General features: G+C 35.7%; 2 protein-coding genes across 2 annotated transcripts; one reads left to right on the forward strand and one right to left on the reverse strand.

The window, feature by feature from the left end:
• Nucleotides 1-1,935: 1,935 nt before the first annotated feature.
• On the forward strand, nt 1,936-3,427 carry LOC126689275 (probable 3-hydroxyisobutyrate dehydrogenase-like 2, mitochondrial). Its single transcript, XM_050384415.1, has one exon. The coding sequence runs from the start codon at nt 2,102-2,104 to the stop codon at nt 3,026-3,028; it is 927 nt and encodes a 308-aa protein (XP_050240372.1). The 5' UTR covers nt 1,936-2,101; the 3' UTR covers nt 3,029-3,427.
• A 697-nt stretch (nt 3,428-4,124) lies between these two features.
• Nucleotides 4,125-8,438, reverse strand: LOC126689280 (endo-1,3;1,4-beta-D-glucanase-like). Its single transcript, XM_050384427.1, has 7 exons — nt 8,231-8,438; nt 7,874-7,895; nt 5,557-5,686; nt 5,233-5,323; nt 5,015-5,104; nt 4,830-4,930; nt 4,125-4,447 (listed from the first exon to the last, which is right to left on the reverse strand). The coding sequence occupies exons 1-7, from the start codon at nt 8,376-8,378 to the stop codon at nt 4,307-4,309; spliced, it is 723 nt and encodes a 240-aa protein (XP_050240384.1). The 5' UTR covers nt 8,379-8,438; the 3' UTR covers nt 4,125-4,306.
• Nucleotides 8,439-9,916: the final 1,478 nt, after the last annotated feature.

The raw sequence follows: 9,916 nt of genomic DNA on the forward strand, positions 1-9,916 counted from the left end.
TTATGAAAGGCAAAAACTTACAATACTAAGAGTCATTCTCATGGAAGGAAACATCACTCATATTTGACTAAAAAACTAAAAGAGCATTACATGGGAAAAGTCATTTACGTGCATGATGAAAGGGGATAAACTTAACCAACCTATGTACATGACTGAACATGCTCTCTCTCCCTCCAGTTGCACCCATTCTTCTCCTTCAATCATGAAGTCACCACAGAAGGACTCACAATATCATATTGTACTGCTGGACTCATTTTATCATGCTACTGAAACACCATAAGTCCACTGCTGTTCTACGACTGGAGCTACAAACTGTCAAGATAAGTCAAAATCTCTCTATATTCAAGATTACATTATTAAGTACATGTTAATTCATTGTTATTGCACCGCTGGATGCAAGTTACTTTAATAATATCTCACCATTTAATAAATATGATCTCACTAGTACTTCATTAATGAATATACATATTAATAAATCGATCTACCACCGTTGCACATATATTTTTTGGAAACGAACTATCATTTGACATATATTATTTGGACATGAACCATTGCTGGACATACCTTATTATTTGAACATGAACCGTGAATCGCAATTGGATATGGACTGTTGGACTCATCCCATTGTTGGACATTTGGTACCTAATTAATTATTTTCTAATATAGGACATCACTTAATATACATAATAATAACGTATCAACTCACCATCTAATCAAAGTTATCACGCTAAGCATATTATTTATTTATTTCAACCATTGTCATGATTTTAAGACTTTGGGCTTCATCTATTTTGTAGGCTTAAAAATACACTAGAAGTCGTTAGTCTATGTGGCCCAATGTCAAGTTCCGAGTTGAACTCCCTAAAACAAATCTGGGCTTAACAAAGTCACACTTCTAGCAAGAGACACGTGGCTACGCGCAAAAATCGCCCCCAACATTTTGGCGACTCCAATGAGGACTCATAAAGTATAGCTTTATCATGCCTCTAAAAGTCTAGAGTCACATGTCATGAAGAAGATCTCAACTCCAATGTATCACACGCTCAATATCTCTTAATCCAGCAGCTCACGGAGTTGAGTCATGACATTATTATGTTCAAGATGTTTGGTGAAATGCCAAGCCACCTATCTCTCAACATTCTCCACCTAATGAAAAGTACATTGACATCTTTGCTTAAGAGTACAACATGATGCTTAGTTTAGATCCTGACTTGTTGATACATGCTCTCAATGTCAAGCCATGAAGAGATTTATCATGACATATGGACTTTCCACTGCTGCACTCATGTCATTACACTGCTGGACTGCCATAAGTTCACTGATATAAGTTGCTCAATGACACTTTTGTAAATATTTAGAAAAACGTGAGGCCCACTTGATTAGACAACACATAAAGCTTCCTTCTATAATTCCAACTAGGGGGCGCACTTATCATCTTAAAAAAAAAAAACACACGCACACACACACACACATACCAAACACATAATTATGTTTTTTCACACACTGAAATATGTTATTTGAAATATGGTATTAAACACATTTTTTGTTTTATGAATACTGTAAACACGTGTTTTCCTAACACCTTTTAAACCATAGTTTTCACATCATTTTAAATAACAATACTAGAAATCTCAAACCAAACGGGCCCTAATCCACTCATAACAATTGCTCATTTTAGGATGTTTAAACAATGAATTTAGAAAACTTGTTTTACCAGTTTTCTGTATTCAAACAATATTACTCAATAGCACTTGTAAATATTTTAAAAATTGTAGATCCCACACTTTAAAAAATAAGCACACACACATATTAAATACACAATTATATTTTTTCACTTTTGAAAATACATTTTTTGCATAATGAATATTTTAAATAATTGTTTTTATGGCACTTTTTAAACCACGGTACAAATATTATCAAACACTTCCCAAACAGGCCAATATGCACTTAACTGAAAATACGGTAGGCCGATTACCATGAGTACTGTAGTAATGTTGATACAAAAAGAGCCTCTTATCTTAATTGAATCACCCAAACCAAATCCATTAAAGCCAGAAGAACAAGATTCAATATTCAACGACTGCAAATCAAATCAAATCAAATGGGGACTCCCTTCCCAAACCCCATCACTCCTTCCCAAACTCGCATAGGTTGGATCGGCATAGGCGTAATGGGCGCTGCCATGGCCTCTCGCCTCCTCTCTGCCGGTTACTCACTCTCCTTCTACGCTCGCAACCCTTCCAAACCTTCATCCCTCTCTCTCCAATCCCAAGGCGCCGTTCTCGCCTCTTCCCCACGCGACCTCGCTCGTTCCTGCGATGTTATCTTCACCATGCTCGGACACCCACCAGATGTTCGACAAATTGTCCTCGACTCGGATGGCCTCCTCTCCGGCCTAAATCCAAACTCTGTCATTGTTGACACTACCAGCAGTCACCCTGCACTCGCACGCGAAATTTTCTCCGCTGCACGCAAGATAGATTGCTGGGCTGTCGACGCCCCGGTTTCCGGGGGCGACATTGGTGCTAGAGATGGGAAATTGGCCATACTCGCTGGTGGTGATGGTGAAGTTGTGAAGTGGCTGACACCCTTGTTTGATATTTTAGGGAAGGTCACGTATATGGGTCTAGCGGGTTGCGGCCAGAGTTGTAAGATAGGGAATCAGATTGTTGTGGGAGCGAATTTGTTGGGGCTGAGTGAAGGGTTGGTGTTTGCGGAGAAGGCGGGTTTGGATGTTGGGCAGCTCTTCGAGGCGGTGAGGAGTGGGGCGGCGGGGTCGATGGTGATGGAGTTGTTTGGGGAGAGGATGATAGGGAGGGACTTTAGGCCAGGTGGGTTTGCAGAATATCATGTGAAGGATTTGGGGATGGGTGTGGATGTTGTGGAGCAAGGTGATGATGAGAAGGTTGTGGTTTTACCTGGGGCAGCATTGTGTAAGCAGTTGTTTTCTGGGATGGTGGCTAATGGGGATGGGAAGCTTGGCACTCAGGGCTTGATCACTGTTGTACAGAGACTCAATGGCAAGTGAGAGCTTAAACAATTTCCAATCTTTGCAATAATGTTTGGGGTTTATGCATGGTTTTTCATGTAAGTTAAGGCAATGTGTAGAGCATAAAGTATGTTATGCAATGGGCATACATGGCATAATTCTTTTATGTCTGTGAGATCCATACAGCATGCGAGAATGACGTTTTATGTGTTTATTACATAAGGTATCGCCGCGAGTGAGATTGAGGTGGAATGGTGTGAAGTGGTAGGAATTTGTTCTTGGTTCATTTTGCTTGGCTGGTTCTGTATTTGTCCAAGATGTTTGGTGATTATAATTAGTGAATCTTGGTCTGCATTTTGTTCTGCTCTGCAATGGGTTTCTTAAGAGTTGTTTCTTTAGAGATGAAAATTAATGAAAGACGATTGTAAAAGACCTCAATGCGTGTAATTTGGAAAATTAGCGTTTTTTTTCTTCTTGATGTTAAAGTAAATCAGTTTGCAAGAGCAGAAAAATATGTACTAATGTTCTTTTTGGGAAAATGTATAATAAAACACCTTACGAGACAAAAGTCAAAGGTGAGTCTTGTATGTGGACGTTTGGAACCGAAATAAGATCTCAAGTTGACATCTTGATACACTAATTTTCCATAATGATAAATAGATTCAACGGTGAGTCTCCCTCAAGTTGACATCTTGATACACTAATTTTCCATAATGATAAATAGACTCAATGGTGAGTCTGCCGTGGGAAGAGCTGTTTCTTTCTTGCTTGATTGGGGGGAGGGGAGGGGGGGTTGTTTCCATTCAGTTATAATCGGGAATTAATGAAAACATGCTTTCACAATTTTAACTAAAATTCAGCTAACGTGGCATTGCATATCCCGCACTATGTGTGACTATCATATACTGTAATATCATGACTGAAATTTAGCTGGAAGACTGCACTTTGTGCTGGCTGTAGCTAGGCATCAATTCAAGTTTAATACCTTTCTCTGTATATGCCTTGTGAGTAATATTTTCATATCTCATGCTTTAGTAGAGTCTTGCACTTTGAAGTGAACATATAGCTTCAAATAAAATGAATGGCAAACAAGAATTGGCCATTTAATTAAGACAATTTCAATCAACATTCTAAATTGTACTAATTGAAAATAATATCATTAGTAAAATAATCATCCATGAGTATGTAATTATCACCAAATTTCAGAAACAAGGATGCTGATTTCTGCATACAATACATGGAAAATTAGTCTTCTAGGCACATTGCCTTACAAGCACGTTCAAACCCAGAGAGTTCACTTTCATGTATAAACAATTTTCACTTGACATACTTGGTAAACCAATTTAACATGTCCAATTGGGCCTCTTCTGCACTCTTGACGGCTGACTCATCCTCAAGATTGTACCTCACTGACCATCCATGAGCCACACCAGGGAATATTTTCACAAAGCTATCAAACTGTAAGATATACATAATAGGAGGTTAAATAAAAGCAACTGAATTATTGTTAATTTTGACATTGCAAAGCAGAAAAATCACTCCATGTTTGTTGTTGGAAGAAGAAATAACATATTTAATAAAAGTAGCCAGAATATTTACATGCCCCAATGCTGGAACTTCGAAGAGATTATGCTTTCTTATTGAGAGAAATTTTTTTCTGACCATTAATTATATGTCTTGAAATTCCAGGATTATTACCCAGGCTTCATTAAATGCTGTAAATATTCTATGATGGCAAATTTAATTCGACAAATGTTTTAAATTGGAACATAACATTCACATCTATAAAATTTAAAATCATGATGAGAGAATCAAGGAATGACCTTTTCTTAGGTCTTACCTCAGATTTTTCTGACAACTTCTTTCCAAACTCTTTCAATTGTTCAGGTGGGGAAGTATGGTCAATCTCAGCTCCCAATATAGCAATAGGAACCTTAACATCTGAAAAAAAATGAACCTTAACATCTCAGACAACATGCAATCAGTAGCATTAATTAGCATGAGCTTGACAAGTGGGAGACTAACCATCAATTTCATCTTCCGTGATCTTTCCAGGATGTAACACGACAGCAGCCTGAATGTCAGTAGAACTTGCTAATTTCGCTACTACCTTCCCTGGTAAATTTGAAGGGAAGCTAGATATTAGTAGCTGAAGCACTCTAGGTTTTCTATGCAAAAACTAATTTCAATCATTCAAGCATGAAGTCATACAACAAATTTAAAATTGAAAGCAAAACACTTACCTCCCCAGCAAAAACCTGCAGCCCCTATGGCAGAAACTCCTCTACTCTTCAGAGCCGTAAGCACAGGTTTGGCATCTTCATATCCTTTATCCTAGAAGGAAATATTATTCAAATTCAGCTCAAAGCAATCAGAAACGTTCAAGCCATACATAATAGATAATAAGCCATTTTATTTCAATCAACTAAGGCCCTGAACAAAACATGCATAAATGTTCAATTTGGACATCAAAGGCAAATCAATATGTGCCCTGTTTGATTTCTTGATTCTTGCACAATTTGTCATATGCCCATCCATAGATTGCAACTGAGAAGCAAGGAACTAACCGTGTTGTGAGTTTTTCGCCATGAGTCTCGATCAAATGTAGGGTCATTAAAATTAATAATAGGGTCCCCATAAAAAAAATCAGGAACTACCACCAAATATCCAGCTGACGCAACTTTGTCCGCAAGTTTCCTTCACAGCAAGACAATGCATAATATTAATTTCATACTAGTGAACAACATTTACTTCCACCAATTCAAACTATAGAGGACAACTGGATATCATTTGGCTTGAGCTTAGATAATTTATGGTTGAATATATCATTAGCATGTGAAAGACTACTAGGTGGTATGAGAAAAATCATTTATATGGTAAGAGAAGAAGAAAAGTATGTATCCTGTACTTAGTTTACTGTTTCAGACTTGTGACCTGGAAATTTTATATTTAGAATGCATATGCACAAGAAGAACAAATAACAATTAGGAACAAGTTTGCTTTACAAGCTCTTAAAATCAGTATGGGAAAACTACCAAAAAGAAAAAGAAAAAGAAAAAACCCTTATGATTTGCTGTAAAACACGGAGACCCACTAAACTTTAAAATGTAACACATAACACCCCTGTAGTCGTGTTTTAGTTGGAACTGTTACATCTTCCGTTACTATTGATGGTAAATAACACATGCCTCACACATGCATTTACACAATTCAAACAGAGACTAAAAAGACATGAATATTTCCCACCTCTTTTTGACGGCTATGAACCATAAAGGCTAAAATTGAGTCATTTAAGTTTAAGCCTTTATAACTGTTGGAAACTTTTCTCTGTTTTAACCTTCTAGGGTGTGCAAGTGTCCATGTGAGGCAAACACTATCAACAATAACGAAAAATGTTATGGTTAAAAGAAAACCATGACCACAAGGTGGTTGTGTGTCACAATTCAAAGTTTGTTTTACAAGCAAACCACAATGGTTTGTTTTTATTTTTTATTTTTAAATAATTTTCCCTTATAGATATTTGCTACTTCATTTTTCTTATTCTTCTTTGAAATCAGAGACGTAAAGTTTATGAGCTCATCCTTGTATTCACATTTCTTGTTTCATGATTCTCATAAAATCAATCAGTGAAATTCTCAATTCTCCACTCACATTTAGATCCATTTTATGCACAGTAATAAAATAATACATTTCTTTTGCTAATTCACATTATTTGATTAGCTAAAATTTTCATTCCTCCAAAGGCTTTGAAATATATTTAAAATGATGTCAAAATATTATAGCCATGATAGGCCTGGTGTTGCTCCATATTAAGGGTTGCTTGTTTATCATCATCCTTTGAATGACTTTTTGCAGGCAGAGAAACAAAATTGTAAAATAATGGCATCCATGAAGTTAACAACACATTTAGTTATGTGAAAATTTTCAAATTACTAGTGTTGGGTCCTGTTTGGTCCAGACCCATAAGGGCTTTTTCACTTATTCATGCCCCAAGCCATCAGGCGTTTTATAAAACTAAGTGGCGGGAACTTCCAGCACACAAAGCAATAGACACACACAAACGCACAAACACATAGATAGCGAGATATACAAAAGAGGCTAAGAGAACACACAAGTGAAAGAGATAAGGGTTTGGGTGTGAGTTTTCTTTCCCCCTACAGCAAGTGTCTGAAAGGTGTTTGGGGTCTCATTGTTGTGTAACCTCAAGTTGTGTGATAAAACTTGAGTAGAAAACCATTGTAACTTGTTGTCTATAATAATTTGTTCGGTGTGCAAACCATGGATGTAGGCTTAGTGTAAACCAAGTAAATCTTGTGTGTGCATTGTGTATGCCTTCTATGTGTTTGATAATTTGTCTCTTATATTCGATATTGCATATATAGCCAGCTTAGCCTTGGTATTTGTCGTGGCTAATTTCCAATACCTCTGTGTTGGTAAATTTAGAATTTTTTTTTTATAAGATAATTTTATTGAAAAGAGACTGCTTCATGCAAAATGACATAAATCAGCCTAAGAATTACAAACAAAAACAGAAAATTTAGACTTGCTTGACAATCCTGGTGGAGACTTTGCTCTCACCAAGAAGTGGCTAGTTTTTCCCAACACCTAGTACATGTATTGTGAAGAAATCCTTAATCCTAGAGAACGAAAGATTTATAAGCTCAGCTAGCTATGCTTTCAAAACCAATCTTATGTTTCTGTGCTTTTCCTTCAATTATCTAATTTACTAATGTTGTCACAAAATTATATCCTCTTATTTTGAGTGACAGTTTTCTTCTAAAATGGAAGCAAGCACCAAAATATGTAACTAGTTGCCTCTATTGATTTGAACCATTTAGTAAGTTACAAAACACCTGATCCAGTAAAACAAAGAAATCATCGTACCTTAAATTGGGTGCTTCATACCCTGCAAAACATCACCAGATGATACAAAAATTAAATTGTAGCTCCAAGGAACATTGTCAAATCTATGTATCACATAAAAAAGCAAATTCCACATTCACACACATATGAATATAAGTGAAAGTTGTGAAATTATAAATTGAATAACAACAAAATCATCCAAACCCAGATGGCAAAAAAAGTTTTTTTGTTTGTTTGTTTTCCTTTAAATGTTTATTATCAATTAAAAAAACTGATCAAAACCCACATCTCTAAACTTTTTGAATTATAGATTCAAGAATTTAACATTTACGTGCATGTTATAGTGAAGAAGGAAACACAAGTAAGATGGGGTGGTACCAAAAACATCGGAAATGAGAAGGATGGCAAGCTTGGAATCTGGAGAGCCAGTGATATAGGTTTGAAGGCCTCCAAATTCTTGGACTGTCCCTGCTCCACAGGTTGAGCTCAGAGTTGGTGGGTTCTCAAAGCACTGAGAGCTTGACATCTTTACAATTTTGAGTGGCAGTGTTGAAGTGTGAAAGTCAGGACTGAGGAGAAAAGTGGAGGGAATCTCAGGTCTTATAGAGAAGACAGCGTCACTGCTTACGTACGTGTAAGGGTAAAAAATAGAAATGTTTGACAATTCTAGTACCAGGCTGTTTACCGGAACTATCTTTACGCGGTAAATTATAACCGATGATCTGTCACTTTTTTTATATTAACCTACCATTTTTTATTAGTTATCTTTATTTTATCCTATCAGTGTTGTGTCAAAGTTATGGTATAAAATAATGTAGTCTTAGGTTCTTTTAATGTTTGACACATCCGGAAACACAAGCAAAAATAATATTAGTTTGGATTTAGTGTTTAGTACAAATGGGATCGTGTCAAAGTGGATTGCATTTGATCCACAATAACCAAATTCATATAAATAATTTTTATTTTTATTTGACTTTAATTTTGAGTTTTAAATAATGAATTGAGTTATTAGAACTTAAAAGAGTTTTAATGGTTATATTAACAAATTCTTCATTTTCGGCATTTTTTTTTTAAATAGGTTGAAATGGGTCTTGGTCGTATCAACTCTATACATGTTTATTAAAAATGTTGAAATAAGTTTGTTTGTATCAACCCAACATGACCTATGTGTTAAGTGTGTTAAATGGATCGTGTTTTTAAACTAGTGGTTGATGGATTTTGACATTACTATTAAATATGCCACATTAAGATTGATCCATGTAGTTAAATACTCATGTCTAGATACAAACACGATCCACTATCATGAAATGAGTGAAGGAAACCTAGGTCATCTCTCAAAAATAGCAATTCATTATTCCAGCCATAATATACTAATATTCCTTCTCTCTCGGTCACGTCATTATGTTACCTTTTGTTTTGTTTTTGTTTTTGCTTTAATAGATAAAATAGACTTCATCTTATGACATCCATTCTATAATAATTTATTATTAGACTAAGATACAATTTATTTATTCTTTGTTATTAGATTAAGATACTAATTGGTTTTTTTATGTATAAAGGATTTGAACCTAAGAAGAGACCTTACTGATGGAAAATGAATCATTATTTTGAAGGTGCCATTTTTTAATCCATTTCATAATAATTGATTCATTCTTGTCATTAGGCAAAGACACAAATTGGTTTTTGTGTATAATAAAGGATCTGAACCTAGAGACATTACTGATTGAAAATGAATTATTATTTTGAAACCGCAATTTTTTTAATTTAATACTATCCCATCAAATCATGAAAACACCTCGAGAAACTGGCTACTTGACTACTTCCCACACACACACACACACACACACACACACACACACACACACACACACACATAAATTTCTACTGTCAGAACACACACACACACACACACACACATACATAAATTTCTACTGTCAGAACACACACACACACACACACACACACACACACACACACACATACATACATAAATTTCTACTGTCAGAACACACACACACACACACACACACACACACACACACACACATACATAAATTTCTACTG

Source organism: Quercus robur, chromosome 6 (genome assembly GCF_932294415.1).
Source record: "Quercus robur chromosome 6, dhQueRobu3.1, whole genome shotgun sequence".
NCBI classification, from domain to species: domain Eukaryota; kingdom Viridiplantae; phylum Streptophyta; class Magnoliopsida; order Fagales; family Fagaceae; genus Quercus; species Quercus robur.

Coding starts and splice junctions, on each gene's coding strand:
- LOC126689275 (XM_050384415.1), top strand. CDS start 2,102: ATGGGGACTCCCTTCCCAAACCCCATCACTCCTTCCCAAACTCGCATA.
- LOC126689280 (XM_050384427.1), bottom strand. CDS start 8,378: ATGTCAAGCTCTCAGTGCTTTGAGAACCCACCAACTCTGAGCTCAACC. Junction 7,896..8,230: donor TCTCATTTCCGATGTTTTTG/GTACCACCCCAT, acceptor GATGTTTTGCAG/GGTATGAAGCACCCAATTTA. Junction 4,448..4,829: donor AGTTGTCAGAAAAATCTGAG/GTAAGACCTAAG, acceptor TATATCTTACAG/TTTGATAGCTTTGTGAAAAT.